Source organism: Hemiscyllium ocellatum, chromosome 7 (genome assembly GCF_020745735.1).
Source record: "Hemiscyllium ocellatum isolate sHemOce1 chromosome 7, sHemOce1.pat.X.cur, whole genome shotgun sequence".
NCBI classification, from domain to species: Eukaryota; Metazoa; Chordata; class Chondrichthyes; order Orectolobiformes; family Hemiscylliidae; genus Hemiscyllium; species Hemiscyllium ocellatum.
The window spans coordinates 115,573,209-115,594,504 of NC_083407.1; the positions used below are offsets into that span (position 1 = coordinate 115,573,209).

At 44.7% G+C, this 21,296-nt stretch overlaps 1 protein-coding gene across 1 annotated transcript in view; it reads left to right on the forward strand.

Annotated features, from left to right (window-relative positions):
- Positions 1–21,296, forward strand: part of cps1 (carbamoyl-phosphate synthase 1, mitochondrial) — a 183,387-nt gene that overhangs the window by 99,737 nt on the left and 62,354 nt on the right. Inside the window, exons 18-20 of the mRNA XM_060827706.1 lie at positions 94–304; positions 11,725–11,923; positions 17,929–18,105. Of these exons, the coding sequence (XP_060683689.1) occupies positions 94–304; positions 11,725–11,923; positions 17,929–18,105 (587 nt within the window). The remainder of the gene's footprint in view (positions 1–93; positions 305–11,724; positions 11,924–17,928; positions 18,106–21,296) is intronic.

Below are 21,296 nucleotides of genomic sequence, written 5' to 3' on the forward strand. Positions count from 1 at the left end.
ATCGAGGTGAAGTGACTCAGTTTCAGATATGTTCTGCTCGGTCCCTGGAGCTGGTTTGTTTGTGAACCTGGTCCTTTGTTCTTTGTCTTTTAGGAGACTCAGTTGTTGTAGCTCCCAGTCAGACGCTGTCCAATGAGGAGTATCACATGCTGCGTGAAACCGCGATCAAGGTGGTGCGCCACTTGGACATCATCGGCGAGTGCAACATTCAGTACGCATTGCATCCCGGCTCACTGGAGTACTGCATCATTGAGGTCAATGCCCGACTCTCGCGCAGCTCGGCTCTGGCCTCCAAAGCCACTGGGTAAGGAGAGGTTAAGGGGAAGGTGGGGAAAAGAGCAGTGCATTTGCCAATCAGTGAGCACTCCATATAAAGACACCCCTTTTGAAAGAAAATGGGAGTCGAGAGAGGCCATACAACAACAATTTCTATAATATTTACACTGCACAAGCCAATGTGTCTTCTAGTTGGTTAATGTAGGTGTTTACTTTCTACAGGAACTTCCTCTCACCCAACATGTCCAATCCCATCACTAGGTCCTTTCCAGCCTTCTCCCTCCAGTTTCTCTCTTTCCATCAATGTGCCCAATCAGAGAGTCTCCCTGGGTAAAGACGGTTTTCCTGAATCCCCTGTGTGTTTATTTGGGACTGGTCTCTGTTTTCACTGCTATTTTGAGGGTGTGCCATTCCATATTGTTAAAGATCATAGAGTAGGGCACCGCCTCCTCTTTCTTGTCGCTTCTTTGGCCTGCCCTGATTATTCTGTGTCATGTTTTTAAGTCTCTTTCTGGTTTTTCTGTCATGTTTTTCAATAGAATTTCTTTCTAATCATGAATATGCCGATCACCCTCCGGTGAGTTTTTAAATTAAAACATGATTGGCAAGGGCCCGAATTTGGGATGTTGTGGTGAATGAAAGAGTGGGCGAAAAGAGCAACAGAAAAAAGAATGAATGTGGGAAATGATAAAAGGACAGTGACAGAAAGGAACAGAAAATACAGATGTAAAAGCAAAGCAACAGAAAAGAATGGAAATGACAAAAAAAAATAAAAGGACACCATGTCGAGCATTATTTGAATGCATGTAGAAATCAAAACAGATGAAGAGTTGTAAAAGTTGAGATGAATAAGAATAATTTAGTGGCCATTACTGAGCTGTTGCTGCAGGATGACTCCAGTTGGGATCTGAACATTGAAAGGTATCTGATATTCAGAAAGGACATGAAGCTTGGAAATAATGAAGGAATGGCTCCGTTAATTAACGATGGATCGGAAATCAGGATAAAGAAGCAGTATGGGTAGAGATGAGGAATAATAAAAGCAAGAGGTCACTTGTGTACAGGCTGTGTAACAATAATCACATGATAGGGCAGGGTTTCAAGGAAGCGATATCAAAATCTTGTCAAAAGGATACATCAACTCATGTGGGAAATTTTAACCACTGTATCAGCTGGAAACATCGGATAAGAAAAGTAGTCTAGATGAGGAATTCATTGACCATTTTCAGGACAATTTCTTAGACATCTTTGCGAAAGCTCGTCTAGTTTCACAGATGTTTTTTCAGGAAAGAAATCTGCTGTCCTTAGTTCGTCTGGCCAATGTGTGTCGCCAATTTCATGGCAATGTAGTTGATTCTTCACTGCCCTTCTAGAGTGGCCCAGCATAGCAGTTGTATCAACCTTTAGATCATAGAATCCTCACCATGTGGAAGTAGGCCATTTGGTCCATTGGGTCCACACCAATCTCCGAAGTGTATCCCCATCCAGACCCACCAAATCCCTGTACCCTCACATTTCCCATGGCTAACCCAACTAGCCTGCACGTTTGGACTGTGGGACGAAACCAGAGTGCCCGGAGGAAACCTACAAAGACCTGGGGAGAATGCACCATCTCCACACAGCTGTAGATCTATCATCCTCCCATGGTAAACAGCACTTAGAGTCACAGACTTGTACATCATTGAAACAGTCCCTTTGGCCCACCATGTCTATGCCGACCAACAAACACCAACCACACTAATCCCATTTACCTGTACTTGGCTCAAGGCTGGAATTGAACCTGGGTCCCTGGCACTGTGAGGCAACCATGCTAACCACTGTGCTGCTCTCGTCTTCAAATGTTAATGAACCTGGAGCACCAGGCATTGACCTAGGCATCAGAAATGACAATGGCAAGCACAGCTCTGTCAACTCTGCAAAGTCCTCCTTAATAATATTCGGGGGCAATGTCAGATGAGTTAAATCAGCAGCTGAAAATGTGTTGCTGGTTAAAGCGCAGCAGGTCAGGCAGCATCCAAGGAACAGGAAATTCGACGTTTTGGGCACAAGCCCTTCATCAGGAATGAGGAGAGGGTGCCAGGCAGGCTAAGATAAAAGGTAGGGAGGAGGGACCTGGGGGAGGGGCGATGGAGATGTGATAGGTGGAAGGAGGTCAAGGTGAGGGTGATAGGCCGGAGTGGGGTGGGGGCGGAGAGGTCAGGAAGAAGATTGTAGGTTAGGAGGGCGGTGCTGAGTTCGAGGGAATCGACTGAGACAAGGTGGGGGGAGGGGAAATGAGGAAACTGGAGAAATCGGAGTTCATCCCTTGTGGTTGGAGGCTTCCCAGGCTTCCCTTATCCCTGTGAGTCTGCATTTCCCATGGCCAAGGCCAGTTCTGCCCTAACTTGCACATCTTGGGACTGATGTGGAAGGGGGAAACTGGAGCACAGGAGGAATCCCTTGCAGAAACTCGGAGAACGTTTGCATGGAGTTTGCACATTCACCCAAGGCTGGAGTTGAACCTGTGCCCCTTGTGCTGTGAGGCAGCAGTGCTAACAATTGAACCACCGTGTTTCCCCTGAGCATTGCCTCGATGTTGCTTAAGTGTTGAGGGAGTACTTGACTCTTCCACCCTGTTGGGCTGCACTTTCCGGATTTCTACCATCCTCTGGGTGAAAAAATCTTGCCACAAATCACTTAGGTTACACCTTAAATCTGGGCCCTCTGGTCTTAGATATGCTTTCTCTGGGGAAAAGATTCACACAATTTACTTTATCTATGTCTTTGATAATTTTGTATATCTCAATCAGATCCCTCCTTAGCCTTCTCTGCCCCAGGGGAAACAAACCCCAGCCTATCTAGCCTCTCCTTCCATCCTAGCCAACATCCTGGTGAATCTCCTCTGCACCCTATTCAGTGCAATCACATCATTTCAACAATGTGGAGGCCATAACTGCATACAGTATTCCATCCGTGATGTGGCCAATGTTTGATAAATTTGCAGCAAGATTTCTTTGCCTTTATATTCAATGCTCCGATGAATGAGGGCAAGCATCCCACCTGCTTTCTTTACCTTCTGTCCATGACGTGGAGGTGTCAGTGTTGGTCTAAGGTGGACAAGGTCAGAAGTCGGGTGACACCAGGTTAGAGTCCAATATTTGAAATCACAAGCTTTGGTCACTTCACCTGATGAAAGTTTGTGATTTCAAATAAGCCTGTTGGACTACAACGCGGTGTTGTCTGACTTCTGACCTTGTCTACCTTCGAGAATCTATGGACTTGTACACCAAGGTCCTTCTGTTCCTCCGTACTCCCTAGGGACTTAGCGATCATTGCGTATATTAACTCCCCCACAATATATTATCTCACATTTGTTGGAATCAAATTCCACCTGCCATTGCTTTGCTCAATTTTAACAGCTGATTACTATCAGACTGTAGCCTGAGACCATCCTCCTCACTGTCAAACAACACCACCAATTTTCATGTTATCTGTAAATGTACTAATCACATGTTTTATATTATATCCATGCATGTAACAACATGGGTCCCTTCCAGTCAATAAAACCCCAGCTCTTAACCATCAGCCTTGTCCTGCTAGTTGGACAGAGCATTAATCACAATCAAGAGTGGGTCAGCAGAGGCACCACTGACTGAGCTAGTCAGGTTCTGAAGGATGCAGTTGCTAATTTGTGCCAATGGTGGGTGTGAGAGAAACAACAGGAGGGAAAAGCATACTTCATCTGATCCTTACTAATCTGCCTGCAGCAGATGCAACTGTGCATGATCATATTGGTAAGAGTGACTGCACAGTTCTTGTGGAGATAACTACTTGCCTTCTCACCTGAGAATAACTGCCATCATATTGTGTGGCACTATCACTATGGAAAAGACTTGGAACAGATCTAGCAACTCAAGACCAGGCTTCCATTGGGTGCTGTCAGCCATTAGCAGCAACAGAATCATACTCGGCACATTCTGTGACCTCCATGGCCTAGCATATTCCCCCACTCAACCATTACCATTAATCAAAGGATCAACCTTGATTCAGTGAAGTGTGCAGGAGACTACGCCAGGAGCAGCACCATGCATACCTAAAAAAAAAATGAGCTCGATGAAACTACCAAGAAGAATAACTTGCATGTCAAACAACATAAGCAACAAGTGATTGACAGCTGTCAAGCAGCACCTGCTCAGCAATAACCTGCCCAGTGACACCCAATCTGGGTTCTGCCAGGGCCACTCAGCTCCTGATCTCAATACATCCTTGGTTCAAGCATGGATGAAAGAGCTGAATTCCAGCGACGAGGTGAAAGTGACATCCCTTGACATCAGTGTCACGTTTGACTGATTGTGGTGTCAAGTAGCCATAATAAAGCTGGAATCAATGGAAATTGGGGGAAAATTTTCCACTGGTTGGAGTCATACCTGGCACATAGAATGATGGCTGCAGCTGTTGAAGGTCAGACATCCCAGCTCTAGGGCATCTCTGCAAGAGTTCCTTAGGGTAGTGTCCTCGGCCCAACCATCTTCAGTTGCGCCATCAATGACCTTCATAAGGTCAAAAGTGGGGATGCTCACCAATGGTTGCATGGTGATTAGTACCATTCACACACCCCTGAGATACTGGATCAATATCCACATGCAACAAACAAAACCTGAGCAGTGTTCAAGGTCGAGAGCATAGTGCTGGAAAAGCACAGCAGGCCAGGCAGCATCTGAGGAGCAGGGGAATTGACGTTTCGGGCATAACCCCATCATCTGGAATGGATTGATGAAGGGCTTATGCCCGAAATGTCGATTCTCCTGCTCCTCGGATGCTATCTGACCTGCTGTCCTTTTCCAGCACTATGCTCTCGACTCTGAGCTCCAGCACCAGCAGTTCTCACTTTCTCCTGAGCAATAGGTGGGTGGCACAGTGGCGCAGTGGTTAGCACTGCTGCCTCAGAGTGCCAGAAACCCGGGTTCAATTTCCATCTCGGGTGACTCTCTGTGTGGAGTTTGCTCATTCTCCCCGTGTCTGCGTGGGTTTCCTCCGGGTGCTCTGGTTTCCTCCCACAGTCCAAATATGTGCAGATTAGGTGAATTGGCCATACTAAATTGCCCGTAGTGTTAGAACATAGAAGGATACAGCGCAGTACAGGCCCTTCGGCCCTCGATGTTGCGCCGACCGAATCCTACCTAGCCTATACTAGCCCAATAACTTCCAAATGCCTATCCAATGCCCGCTTAAATGACCATAAAGAAGGAGAGTTCACCACTGATACGGGCAGGGCATTCCATGAACTCACAACCCGCTGTGTGAAGAATCTACCCCTAACATCTGTCCTATACCTACCACCCCTTAATTTAAAGCTATGTCCCCTAGTAACACCTGACTCCATTAGCGGTAAAAGGTTCTTAGTATCTACCCTATCTAAACCCCTAATCATCTTATACACTTCTATCAGATCTCCCCTAAACCTTCTCTTCTCCAATGAGAACAGCCCCAAGTGCCTCAGCCTTTCCTCATAAGATTTTCCTACCATTCCAGGCAACATCCTGGTAAACCTCCTCTGCACTCGTTCTAAAGCTTCCACATCCTTCCTATAGTATGGCGACCAAAACTGCACACAATACTCCAGATGAGGCCTCACCAGAGTCTTATACAACTGCAACATGACCTCAGGACTCCGGAACTCAATTCCTCTGCCAATAAAGCCCAGTACACCATATGCCTTCCTCACAGCACTATTTACCTGGGTGGCAACTTTCAGAGATCTGTGTACATGGACACCAAGATCCCTCTGCTCATCCACACTACCAAGTAGCCTACCATTAGCCCAGTAATCCATCATCTTGTTATTCCTACCAAAGTGAACGACTTCGCACTTAGCTACATTGAATTCCATTTGCCACATTTCCGCCCAGCTCTGCAACTTATCTATATCCCGCTGTAACTTACCACTTCCTTCCTCACTATCCACAACTCCACCGACTTTTGTGTCATCCGCAAACTTGCTTACCCAGCTTTCAAGTCCTTCCTCTAGATCATTTATAAAGATAACAAAAAGCAATGGTCCCAAAACAGATCCTTGTAGTACACCGCTAGTAACTGCGCTCCAAGATGAACATAATCCATCAACTACTACCCTCTGTCTCCTTCCAGCCAGCCAATTCCTAATCCAAACCTCTAATGTATCCTCAATGCCATACCTCCGAAGTTTTAGCATTAGCCTACCATGGGGAACCTTATCGAACGCCTTACTAAAATCCATATACACAACATCTACTGCTTTACCCTCATCCACTTCCTTGGTCACCTTCTCAAAGAACTCAATAAGGTTTGTGAAGAGGTAAATGTAGGGATGGGTCTGGGTGGGTTGCGCTTCGGCGGGTTGGTGTGGGCTTGTTGGGCCGAAGGGCCTGTTTCCACTACTGTAAGTAATTTAATCTAATCTAATATCCAGGCTTGGGTTGACCAGTAACATTTGTATCACTCAAGTGCCAGACAATGAACATCTTAATAACAGACAATCTAACTGTCACCCCTTGAGATTCAAGATATTACCATCACTGAAACGCCCACCATCAACATCCTGGGGGTTACCGTTGACTAGAAACTGAACTAGACCTGTCATATAAATGCAATGGCAACAAGAGTGGCCCAGAGTCTAGGAATCTTGCAGCAAACAATTCATTTCCTGATTCCCTAAGCCTATAAGTCAAAAGAGTATGATGGGAGTAGCTGCAACTCTAAAAAGCTTGACACAATCCAAAACAAAGCAACCCATTTGATTAACCCCACATCCACAAACATTAACTCCCTTCACCAGTTATGCTCAGTAACGGCGGTGTGTACCATCCACAAGCTGCACTGCATAAGTCACAAAGGTCCCTTAGACAACTCCTTCCAAACCTCCATCTAGAAGGGCAAAAAGATACATGGGAACACTGCCACCTGCAAGTTCCTCTCCAAGCCACCCAGTATCCTGACTTGGAAATCTGTCACCATTCCTTCAGTGTCATTGTATCAAAATCCAGGAATTCCCTTGTGGGTTGACCTAAGGACATAGACCACAGGGGTTCGTGAAGGCAGCTCACCACCACCCTCTTAAGGGCAACTGGGGATGGTGAATAAATGCTGGCCCTGCCAGTGATGATGCACACCAATGCATCGATGTATTTCTGGAATATTTTTGTGCTGTTTGTGTTGCTTTTAATTATTTATTGATCATTTGTTTGTTTTCTCTCTTTTGCCATCCTCTGCTTTGCTGTCTGGGTATTTTGTTTTGTTTTTTCTGTCAATATTTAAGCTATTTTTGTATTAATCTATTGTGTGATATCACTGGCTAATTTTCTGCCTTTTTTTGAAGTTTGTTTCATTATTGATCACAGTTTGAAATATTTCCTACGTTCTGACCTAGTTTAGTTTGTTGGAATTTATTTTATTGGTAATCTTTTGCGATATATTTTCACTCGCTTCATTCTCACCCTTTTTGAAAGAAAGTTACTTCTCTTCAATGAATGACTTTGATCTTGATCTTATATTGTAAATGAAATTGCTTTGATGCTCCCTTGCACTGAACCTCTCTTTGGTTCATATTGCCAATACCTGATTCAGTCATAACCTGTCACGTTGGACTTTTTCCTAATGGTTGAGAAATGAATCCTGCTCAATTGGTTTTACACTTCATTCATGTACCTTTGTTGCTTGTTGGAGTTGTTATTGAACTAGTTAAAATATTCCAACTTTATTATTTGAGGTTCTTTACTCATTGTCAATATCATGCCCGAAATTCCTGCTTCTTCTGCATCTTCTCAATTATTGGGTGGCCAGTACTGCATTCCTATCATGAAGGCTGCACAATGGCTCAGTGGTTAGCATTATATCCCACTGTATCCTTTGACAACCTTCTACACTATCCACAACTCCACTGAGCTTTGTATCATCTGCAAACTTACTAAACCCATCCAAGTCATTTATGTACAGTGCATTCCGGTATAACGCGACAATTGCGTTCCTCTACAAACTTGCGCTATAGAAAATCACTATACCCGTTCAGGAGAAAGTTTGCGTTATCCAAAGAGCGTCCATAATTTGTCAATCATGTTATAGCCAGTTTGCGTTGATGAAACATATGGTGTACCAGAATGACCTGTATATCACAAACACCAGTACAGATCACTATGTACCATCACTGGTCATGGACCTCCAGCCTGGAAAAAACACTTCCACCACTAATCTCTGATTTCCATGGGCAAGCCAGTGCTGAATCCATGAGGCCAAATCATCATGCATCTTAATCTTCTGAATGAGCTTATCATGAGGACCTTGACCTGACTAAAATCCATGTAGGCAACATCTGCTGCTGTATCCTTGATCACCTTTGTCAGCTATTGTTTTGGAGTGACCATTGCTTTGTACTTGCTGCAGTTCTGATGTAGTCTTTGGTTGCCAGTCAAAGAAAGCAGGCCCTGTTGTTAGTGACACTTGAGAAGTTTCTGGTCAGCCAGAGGGGACTTGAATGCTGAATGTGTGCTGGCTTGAATTTGTGTTCACTGTCAGTCATTCATGGGTTTTCCAGTTACCAGGCAAGACACTGCTGGTCCCAGCTTTGTGGTCTGCCACCTGGAGCTAAACTAATCTCATGCAAATCCCATTTTCACAAACCGATTTCATTATGTAATGAGATTTGCTGAAAGCTGGTTAGATTTGGGAAAGGCTGGGGGAAGGGAGAGGCTTGAAATAAACAGTGTAAGCATGGAACTGTGTTTAGAAAGTGCACAGCTTCATGCCACTTGACCTGCTGGCTGAGTGACAGCCCAGTAACTCGAGCTGAAGCACCTGTGCTGCATTCCATTGCCACAGCCACAGCACATTCAACTTTCCAAGTAATTATCCTGTATGTGTGTACACACACACACACACACATTAACCCGACTCCAACCCTCACTTCCCTGTCTTCTCACTCAAGACCTCTGCCTGTCTTACACTCTCAACACCCTCTCTTTGGCCCTTTGCCAAAAACTGAAGGGTTCAGAGCAGCAGTTGGTTGTTCAGCCCCTCAAGCCTATACTGCCATAACACATGGCGTTATGGCAACCATTTCACTTTTGTGTCTGTGCTGTCTGTAATCCTTGACTTCATTGTTAATCAAAAATCTGTCTCTCTTAAATTTGAAATTTGTTCAATGACTGAGCCTCCTCTGCTCTCTGAGGGGAGGAGTGCCACAGATTAACACACATTTTTTGAATAAATCCATAGAAATCAGATGGTCAAGTGGTTCTTGATTCCGATATCTGAAGTTTATTTACAACACCATCTGTTTAGAAAACTGTAATATCACAGACATAGAGACATAGACTGTGTTTGGTTCTTACTAATGTTCCTGTGTATCAGACACATACACACTGCATTGACTCCGTCAATACATAGAGTGACTGAAATGCAGACAGGTGCCTTTAGGTCAGGTGTGAGTAACAGCCCTTGACATCAAAGCTACATTTGACTGAGTGAGACATCAAGAAGCCCTGCCAGAACTTTGAATCAGGGGAAACCTGTCCGCTGGTTGGAGTCATTCCTGGTGCATAGGCAGATGGTTGTGATTGTGTGAGGTCAGTCATCTCAGTTCCAGGACATCCTCCGTAAGGTCAGAATTAGAGGATGCTTACTGATGTTTGTAAAATATTCAGCGCCTCTCCTCAGATGTTGAAGCACTCCATGTCCAAATGCAGCAAGACCTGGAGGATATCCAGGCTTGGGCTGAAAAGTGGCAAGTAACGTTTGTGTCATATTAATGCCAGACAATGGCCATCTTGAACTAGAATCTAACCACTGCTCCCTGACGTGTAACAACATTACCACACTGAATCTCTCACAATCAACATCTTGGGGATTTCTATTGATCAGAAACTGGAGTATAAATACTGTGATGTCAAGAGCAGGTCAGAGGAGTTCTGCAACAAGTAACTCACCTCCTGACTCCCAAAAGCCTGTCCACCATCTGCACAGCACAAGTCAGGAGTATGATGGAATACTCCATTTGCCGAGATGGCAGTAGCTCCAACTACACTGAATACTGACACCATACGGCCAAAGGAGCCCACTTGATTGGGCATCATTTCCATATGTTCAATCCCTCCACCACCGATACTCAGCAGCAGCCGTGTTTACTATTTACAAGATGTACTGCAGAAATTCACCAGTTAGCACTCTCCATACCCATGACTATTTCTATCTAGAAGGACAAGGGCAGCAGATACATGTAACATCACCACTCGCAAGTTCCCCTCGAAATCACTCCACATTATGACTTATATTGCCGTTAACATATTGCTGTTCCTTCACTGGCACTGAGTCAGAATCCTTGAATCCCTCCCTAATGACATTGAGTGTTTGCCTATTGGACATGGACTGCAGCAGTTCAGGAAAGTAACTCATCACCACCTTCTCAAGGGTAATTTAGAATCTATAAATACTGGGCCATCCAGCAATGTTCCACATCCCAATGTGGAACTAAAACAGAAAAAGTCACATGTCTGATGTCTTGGAAGGTCAAGGCCTGTAACTATAACAAATCTCTGAGGTAAGAACTCTACTCATTTGTCTTATATGGGAAACCTAACTTTCCAAACTGTACCCCCTGTTTCAAGACTTCCCCCGCAAGGGGAAAGCTATCTCCTTGTCACCTCACTTTCCCCTCTATACTGTTGGCCCCTCCAAACACCACTGCCCCCTTTAAAATCCCTGCACCCCCATCAGGGCCTGCTTTGCTCTGGTTGTAATCTCCTTGTTTTGCATTTTTGGTGTCAGTGGCTTCTCATTAGCCTCTGATAGAGGCTGGGTCTTGATGCTCTGAGCAGTGTGGGTGATTACAGCTGGATTCGCCATTCCCCCTCCCACCATAAACTGAGTTGATGGGGCAGAGCTGTGAAGGTGTCTCGCCATATTGCAATTGAATGGAATGGAGTTAGGAGTTTTCGGTGTTCTTGAGACTTTTTAATTTACTTACTGCCCAGAGGGGAGACAACCACATTGCTTTGGGTCTGGAGTAACTTGTCGGCTTGGCCAGTTGGAGATGGCAGTTTCCTTCCCTAAAGGACGTGAGTGAATTAACCATTCCAGAGTGTCTCAAGCAAATCTTGAGTACCAGCTCCTGTAGGGTTGGCAGCCCCCTAGGGAGCAACTGGGATAGTATGGGTTTATCGCTTTGCCAGGCCCGGAGTGTTGACCCTCCCATTTACGTGGGTCATTTGGCAGCATTCGTGTTTTCTTTTTAAAATAAACCAAGTGGTAGAAGGACAGGTGTGCTGTCTGTGTAGTGCCTGCAGGGAGTAGGAGATGTGATTGGAACCTGCATAATGTTTTGCATCTCTTCCTGTCTCTGCATCTGGAGCGGTCTCTTGCCTGGGAACGAGAATTCTTCTGCCCTTGTGCACACTGATCATTCATTGCCTTTGGTTCCTTTCTCTCTTTTTCTCTCTGCAGCTACCCCCTAGCCTTTGTGGCTGCCAAACTGGCACTGGGTATCCCCCTGCCTGACATCAAGAATGCAGTGTCTGGGAAGACCACCGCCTGCTTTGAACCAAGTCTGGATTATATTGTCACCAAGATTCCGCGTTGGGATCTGGACCGTTTCCACGGAGCTTCGCGAGAGATTGGTAGTTCAATGAAGAGTGTTGGAGAGGTGAGTGATTTGTGCCCTGTACCAAATCTCAGCCAGTTCTGACCCACTGGAACTTGATTCCATTCATTGTATCTTTGAACTGTGTGTAAGGATCTCTCACCTTCCCATAATTAAGGGGTTATTGTTCGTTTTGTTACTGAGACTGGGACATACGAGCAAGCCACAAACATTGCTATATGTTTATAGAGTCATAGAGATGTACAGCATGGAAACAGACCCTTCGGTCCAACCTGTCCATGCCGACCAGGTATCCCAACTCATCTAGTCCCACCTGCCAGCGCCCGGCCTATATCTCTCCAAACCCTTCCTATTCAAATACCCATCCAAATGCCTCTTAAATGTTGCAATTGTACCAGCCTCCGCCACATCCTCTGGCAGCTCATTCCATACACGTACCACTCTCTGCGTGAAAATGATGCCCCTTAGATCTCTTTTATATCTTTCCCCTCTCACCCTAAACCTATGCCCTCTAGTTCTGGACTCCCTGACCCCAGGGAAAAGACTTTGTCTATTTATCCTATCTATGCCCCTCATAATTTTGTAAACCTCTATAAGGTCACTCCTCAGCCTCCGACACTCCAGGGAAAACAGCCCCAGCCTGTTCAGCCTCTCCCTATAGCTCAAATCCTCCAACCTTGGCAACATCCTTGTTATGAGTTTTGATAAACTACGCAGAGCAGAGAAAAATCACCCATTCGGTATATTCAAAAAGAATGGGTACCCACTGAACACAGTCTTGCGATTTCTCAACAACAAACCTAAACAAGCAGACAAAACACGTCCAGAAACCCTAGCCACTCTCCCCTACATCAAAGACATCTTGGAAATGACTGCCAGACTACTCGGACCCTTTGGCATCATGGTAGCCCATAAACCCACCAACACACTAAAACAGCAGCTAATGTACTTGCAAGACCCTATACAGGCAACGAGCAAAACTAATGTCATTTACAAAATACCGTGCAAGGACTGTAACAAACACTACATTGGACAAACAGGCAGAAAACTAGCCACCAGGATATGTGAACACCAACTAGCCACAACAAGACATGACCCTCTCTCACTAGTATCCTCACAAACGGATGAGGACACCACTTCGACTGGGATAACATCCATCCTAGGACAAGCCAAACAAAGACACGCACGAGAATTCCTAGAAGCAAGGCATTCCAACCGGAACTCTGTCAACAAACACATCGAGTAAGACCCCATCTACCACCCCCTGAGAAAAGGGACAGGAAGTGACTTCACCACAGGAAGTACCATCACCAACCCAATATAAATAAAAAGCAGGAATTTTCAGCTTTGCTTCACCTGAGGCCCACTGAAGATGTTACTTAGTAGGATAACAAAATGTCTGGAAATGAATCTTGCAGCTCAGTGAGCAAACCTACATCCAAAACCTCCACATCCTTGTAAATCTTTTCTGAACCCTTACAAGTTTTACAACATCTTTGTGATAGGAAGGAGACCAGAATTGCCCACAATATTCCAACAGTGGTCTAACCAATGTCCTGTACAGCCACAACATGACCTCCCAACTCATGTACTCAATGCACTGACCAATAAAGGAAAGCATACCAAATACCTTCTTCACTATCCTATCTACCTGCGACTCGACTCTCAAGGAGCTATGAACCTGCACTCCAAGGTCTCTTTGTTCAGCAACACTCCCTAGGACCTTACCATTAAGTGTATAAGTCCTGCTAAGATTTGTTTTCCCAAAATGCAGGACCTCTCATTTATCTGAATTAAACTGCCACTTGTCAGCCTATTGACCCATCTGATTAAGATCCTGTTGTAATCCGAGGTAACTCTCTTCGCTGTTCACTACACCTCCAATTTTGGTGTCATCTGCAAACTTACTAACTGTACCTCTTATGCTCGCATCCAAATCATTTATGTAAATGATAAAAAGTAGAGGGCCCAGCTCCGATCCTTGTGGCAATCCACTGGTCACAGGCCTCCAGTCTGAAAACGACCTTCCACACCACCTTCTGTCTTCTACCTTTTGAGCCAGTTCTGTATACAAATTGAGCTAGTTCTCCCTGTATTCCGTGAGATCTAACCTTGCTAACCAGCCTCCCATGGGGAACCTTGTCGAACGCTTTACTGAAGTCCATATAGATCACATCTGCTCTACTGTCATCAATCCTCTTTGTTACTTCTTCAAAAAACTCAATCAAGTTTGTGAGACATGTTTCCCACTCCCAAAGCCATGTTGACTATCCCTAATCAGTCCTTGACTTTCCAAATACATGTACATCCTGTCCCTCAGGATTCCATCCAACAACTTGCCCACCACCACCGTCAGGCTCACTGGTCTATAGTTCCCTGGCTTGTCCTTACCACCCTTCTTAAACAGTGGCACCACGTTAGCCAACCTCCAGTCTTCTGACACCTCACTTGTGTTTAGATCAGAATGGTGCTGGAAAAGCACAGCAGGTCAGGCAGCATCTGAGGAGCAGGAAAATCGACATTTCGGGCAAAAGCCCTTTATCAGGAATAGAAGCAAGAAGCCTCCAAGGTGGAGAGATAAATGGAGCGGGTGGGGCTGAGGAGAAGGTAGCAAAGAGTGCAATAGGTGAACGGGCGTGGGGATGGAGGTGATAGGTCAGAGGGGAGGGTGGAGCGGATAGGTGGGAAGGGAGATTGGCAGGTAGGACAGGTCATGAGGATGGTGCTGAGCTGGAAGGTTGGAACTGAGGTGGGGGGGGGGGGGGGGGGGGGGGGTGGTGAAATGAGGAAACTGGTGAAGTCCACATTGATGTCCTGGTGTTGAAGTGTTCCGAGGCGGAAGATGAGGCGTTTTTCCTCCACGCGTTGGGTGGTGAGGGAGCGGCAGTGGACGAGGCCCAGAACCTGCATGTCCTCGGCAGAGTGGGAGGGGGAATTGAAATGTTGGGCCATGGAACGGTGGGATTGATTGGTGAGGATGTTCCCCAAAGCGCTCTGCAAGGAGGCTTCCTCCCTCTATTCCTGATGAAGGGCTTTTGCTCGAAACATTGATTTTCCTGCTCCTCGGATGCTGCCTGACCTGCTGTGCTTTTTCAGCACCATTCTGATTTAATCTCTAGTTTCCAGCATCTGCAGTCCTCACTTTTGTCTGACACCTCACCTGTGACGACTATTGATGATACAAATATCTCAGCAAGAGGCCAAGCAATCACTTTCCTAGTTTCTCACAGAGTTCTAGGGTACACCTGGTCAGGTCCTGGGGATTCCTCCACCTTTATGCATTTCAAGACATCCAGCACTTCGTCTTCCTTAATATGGACATTTTGCAAGATGTCCATTTCAAACAGGTATGCTTTTTTGGAAAATGCAGAGGGTAATGGATTCTCAGGGGAACAGCCAAGTTTCTGGTATTGAGACTGGCTGTAATGCAACGAGGGGTACTTCGGGTTCCAAGAGATCAATTGTGTTCAGGGATTCTCTAGTCCGAAGTACAGACAGACGTTTCTGTGGCCAGCAGAGAAAAATCAGAATGTGTGTTGCTTCCCTGGTGCCAGGATCAAGGATGTCTCAGAGAGGGTGCAGAATGTTCTCTAGGGGAAGAGGGGCCAACAAGAGGTCATTGTCCACATTGGAACCAATGACATAGGAAGGGAAAAGGTTGAGATTCTGAAGAGAGATTACAGAGAGTTAAGCAGAAATTTAATAAGGAGGTCCTCAAGGGTAGTAATACCTGGATTACTCCCAGTGCTACGAGCTAGTGAGGGCAGGAATAGGAGGATAGAGCAGATGAATGCATGGCTGAGGAGCTGGTGTATGGGAGAAGGATTCATATTTTTGGATCATTGGAATCTCTTTTGGGGTAGAAATAACCTGTACAAGAAGGACAGATTGCACCTAAATTGGAAGGGTACTAATATACTGGCAGGGAGTTTTGCTAGAGCTGCTCAGGAGGATTTAAATTAGTAGATGGTGAAGTCCACATTGATGCCCTGTGACTGGTACAAGTTGAGAACAGAAGTGAGCTGCAAATGTGTTGCTGGTCAAAGCACAGCAGGCCAGGCAGCATCTCGGGAATAGAGAATTCGACATTTCGAGCATAAGCCCTTCATCAGGAATCAAGCATCTGCAGACTTCATTTTTTACTCTGAGAACAGAAGTGAGTCAAACAGACAGGGACAAGGTAGGACTAATAAAATAACCTGCATTTATTTCAATGCAAGGGACCAAACAGGGAAGGCAGATGAGCTCAGGGCATGGTTAGGAACATGGGACTGGGATATCATAGCAATTACAGAAACATGGCTCAGGGATGGACAGGATTGGCAGCTTAATGTTCCAGGATACAAATGCTACAGGAAGGATAGAAAGGGAGGCAAGAGAGGAGGGGGAGTGGCATTTTTGATAAGGGATAGCATTATAGCTGTGCTGAGGGAGGATATTCCTGGAAATATATCCAGGGAAGTTATTTGGATGGAACTGAGAAATAAGAAAGGGATGATCACCTTATTGGGATTCTATTATAGACCCCCCAATAGTCAGAGGGAAATTGAGAAACAAACTTGTTAGGAGATCTCAGCTATCTGTAAGAATAATGGGGTAGTTATGGTAGGGGATTTTAACTTTCCAAACATAGACTGGGACTGCCATATTGTTAAAGGTTTAGATGGAGAGGAATTTGTTAAGTGTGTTCAAGACAATTTTCTGATTCAGTATGTGGATGTACCTACTAGAGAAGGTGCAAAACCTGACCTACTCTTGGGAAATAAGGCAGGGCAGGTGACTGAGGTGTCAGTGGGGGAGCACTTTGGGGCCAGCGACCATAATTCTATTAGTTTTAAAATAGTGATGGAAAAGGATGGACCAGATCTAAAAGTTGAAGTTCTAAATTGGAGGAAAGCCAATTTTGACGGTATTAGGCAAGAACCTTCGAAAGCTGATTGGGGGCAGATGTTCGCAGGTAAAGGGATGGCTGGAAAATGGGAAGCCTTCAGAAAGAAGTTAACGAGAATCCAGAGAAAGTATATTCCTGTCAGAGTGAAAGGGAAGGCTGGAACGTATAGGGAATGCTGGATGACTAAAGAAATTGAGGGTTTGGTTAAGAAAAAGAAGGAAGCAAATGTAAGGTATAGACAGGATAGACCGAGGGAATCCTTAGAAGAGTATAAAGACAGTAGGAGTATACTTAAGAGGGAAATCGGGAGGACAAAATGGGGACATGAGATAGCTTTGGCAAATAGAATTAAAGAGAATCCAAAGAGTTTTTACAAATACATTAAGGACAAAAGAGTAATTAGGGAGAGAATAGGGCCCCTCAAAGATCAGCAAGGTGGCCTTTGTGTGGAGACACAGTAAATGGGGGAGATACTAAATGAGTATTTTGCATCAGTATTTACTGTGGAAAAGGTTATGGAAGATATAGACAATACAAATCCTGCAAATTAAACATTCTGATAGGTTTTAAGAAAGGAATTCTTAAGAGTTTATGACTGATGGGATTGGAGACCCATGTCCTGGGTATTGGCAAAAAGATCAATTGATGGCCTCTGTTAGCTTACTGTCACCTGTCCAATGTAGAAATCAGAAACAGTTGTACGACAATGTTTTAAGCAGACCCAAGCAACTCCCAAAAGCAGTGCTTTGGTACTTTCGTACTCTGATCTTGATATTGGAAGATCTGGATCAAAAATTGGTGGGATGCAGGCATTAGGCTGTGGTACCAGCCAGTGTTTTATGATGCTTTATCACCATTTTTTGCTTCAAATGTTTCCCGGTGCAGTGTTTCTTGGCTCACATATTTATGGTTAAGGATTCTATAGTTCAGGCAATTCCAAACTGGGGAGGTTACACTGAATTTTGATTTCCTACTCACCATCCAGTGAAATTCTGAAGTAGTTGTCTGGTTTCTAAGAGCAAATTTGTTTTCAGTTTCAAGATGGTGTTGAAGTGAATGACTCTTGTCTGTGACTGTGTGCACAACAAACTCTTTTCTGAAACTGGGCCTAGACGTTTAGACTGCACCCCTCTGAGTTGTTTATTTGTGTTTCCAGGTAATGGCTATTGGTCGCACGTTTGAAGAGAGTTTCCAGAAGGCTTTGAGAATGTGCCACCCATCTGTGGAAGGCTTTGTGCCACGGCTCCCAATGAAGAAACTTTGGTCTGAGGACTTTGACCTGCAGAAGGATCTGGCTGTTCCCTCAATCCACCGCATCTACTCATTGGCAAAGGTAATGACCACTCCCTGAACACAGCCACTGGTAGATTCCAGGAGCTCTCCCAGAATTCTTTCCCGGACAGGTATTTCTCTCTCGATGTTCTGGGCTCGGTCCTCGGCGTGTGATTTTTCACTGTCAACGCCAGCACTCGCTTTCCTCCCCTAATTGACCCCCGAGAACTGTGTTGTCTCAGAGTCAGGTGCTCAAATGCTGCTTCCCTTGGGGAGGTCTCTCATTCCCCCATTCCCCCTTGGCTCCTATTAAGTTTCACGGTTGAGTGGTAATGATTCTGAAGCAGGGCTGTATTTTAAAAAAAAGTTTTTTTAACTGCAGATGTATTTAGTGCCTCCTCCCTGCATTGAACTCCATTTGTCTACTCCCTCAATCTATCCAAATCTCCTGCAGATTCCTTGTGTCCTCATCAGAACATGCCTTCCGAACTATTTTGTATTGTCAGCTAATTTGAATACGGTAGATGCTGTTCCCTCCTCCAAGTCATTGATATAGATAGTAAATAATTGAAACCCTAGGACTGATCCTTGTGGCAATCCACTAATTATGTCTTTCCAATCTGAAAAAATACCCATTAATCCTGACCCTCCATCTTTTGTATCTTAATTGATCCTCTGTCCATTCAAAAACCATGAACTCGTAACTTGATCTTTTATGCAGTACCTTTTTCGAATTCCTGCTGGAAATCCAAACATACTACATCCACCTGTTCCTCTTTACAGACTCTGCTTGTTCTCTCCTCAAAGAACTCTTGTAAATTGTCAAGCGTGATTTCCCTTTCACAAAACCGTGTTGACTCTGTGTGATTGTGTGAAGCTTTCCTAAATGTCCTGTTTTTTTCCTTCCTTAATACTGGACCCTAACAATTTCTCAGCAATTGATTTTAGACTAATTGCCTACAATTTCTTGCTTTCTGTCTCTTTCCCTTCTTGAACAGACGTATCACATTAGCACTTTTACAACCTGCTGGAATGCTCCCAGAAACCAGTGATTTCTGGAATACTTCAACCAATGCCTGTGCTTCCACCTCCCTGCCAATTTCTTTAAATTTCTTGGGTGCAGACTGTCAGATCTTGGTGACTTATCTGCCTTCAGTCCTGCTAATTTGGCAAATACTTTGTCCCTTGTGATAGAGATTGTTCCAAAATAGTTCCTCCCTTTAGTACGTTCCTTATCTGTTATCTTTTGAGATATTTATGGTGTCTTCCACTGTGAAGACTGATGCCAAATATAACTTTAAGTTATTTGCCATTTCTTTGTGTATTTTCCAAGGCTGCCACAGTAGAACCTGTTACTGCATGTTTTAATATTTCGTGATAACTTGCTTTTATAATCAATTTTCTCCCTCTTCATTTGCTTTTTAGTCATTGACTGCGGATTCCTCCAGTATTCCCAAACTTCTAGATTACTGCTAGTTGTCATTTTGTATGCCTTAGTTTTTAGTTAGATACTCTTCTTGACCTCTTTTATTAACCAGGGGTGCTTCATCCTTCTCATAGAGTCCATCTTTTTGACCAGAATAAATTTTTTGCTGAGAATTATGCAAAATCTGTTTAAATAACTTCCACTGCCCATCCATTGGCCTTCTGTCTTGCATGCTCTGCCACTTTCTATACCCTCCATGTTTCTGTTCCAGTACCTTTCCCATTCACTGCCATTCTCTGTACTCCCCCCCCCCCCCCCCCCCCCCCCCCCCCGATTCTGTTCCAGAACATACACTCCCACTCTGTTTACTCCTCCTGGTTCTGTTCCTGCTCTCTTTCCCACTCTCTATTCTCCTCTGTTTCTGTTATTATGTGTTCTCCCATTCTCCAATTATGTTCCTGCTTTCTCTTCACTCTTTTTACTCATGTTTCTGTTCCAGAACACACACTCCCACTCCCTCTATAGTCTACCTGTTCCTGTTCCTGCACCAGCTCCCCTACCTACTCCCCCACTTGCTCCCCATTCTTTTTCTTAGAGTCATACAGCTCAGAAATGGGCCTTTCAGCCCATTCTGTCTGTGCCAAGCAACAACTACTAAATTGCACTTCGTCCATATCCTACAGTGCCCAGGTATTTTAAGTGCTTATCAAAATACTTAAATGTTGTGCGAGTAACTGCCTCCACCACCCTCCCACCGTTCCATATTTCTACCACTCTCTCTGGGTGACCTTTTTTCTTTTTCCTTAGAACTCCTCTAATCTGCTGCATAATTCTCACTTTAAATGTTTGCTCTCTGGTGTTAGACATATCTGCGATGGGGAAAATATTTTCACGATCTACTCTGTTAATTAGTCTCATAATTTTGTATATGCAATTGGATCTCCCTTCAGTCTCTTCTGCTCCAAGTGTCTCCTCATAGCTGAAGCTTTTCATCCCAGATCGCGTCGTCATAATATTGCTATGCAGGAAGGATGTGGAGGCTTTGGGGGGGGTGCAGAAGATGTTTACCAGGATGCTGCCTGGATTAGGTGGTATGAACTGTAAGGAGAGGCTAGAAAAACACATTGTTTTCTCTGGAGTGGTGGAAGCTGAGGGGAGATAGCAGTCTATGAAATTATGAGATGCGTAGAGAGGGTTGATGGCCAGCATCTTTTTTTTTACCCAGAGTTGAAATGCCTAAAACTAGGGGCATGGATTTCAAGGGAGATGGGAAAGTTCAAAGGAGATCTGAGGGGCAAGTTTTTTTTTAAAAAAACTGTGTGTGGAATGTGCTGCCAGAGTGGTGGTGGAGGCTGATACGATAAAGGAACTTTTTAGATAAGTACATAAACATGGAGTTATATGGCCCAATGGCAGGCAGGAGGGATTAGTTTAATTTGGCATAACACCGTGGACCCAAGGGCCTGTTCCTGTGCTGTATAGTTCTGCGTTCTGTGAACTTCCACTGCATCCTCTCCAGTGCTATCACATCCTTCCAATAGCATGGTGACCAGAACTGCGCACAGTATTCCATCTGTGGCCTAACCAATGTTTTATAAAATTGAAATATGATTTCTTTGCGCCTATATTCTATTCCTCATCTGATGAAGGCGAACATCCCATTTACCTTCTTCACCACCCTGTCTATCTGTGTTGGTAGGGATCGATGGACTTGTACACTCTCAGGTCCCTTTGTTCTTCAGTACTCCTTAGGGACGTACCATTCAATGTATGCATGATTAGACCTTCCAAAGTTCATCACCTCACATTTAGCAGGATTGAATTCC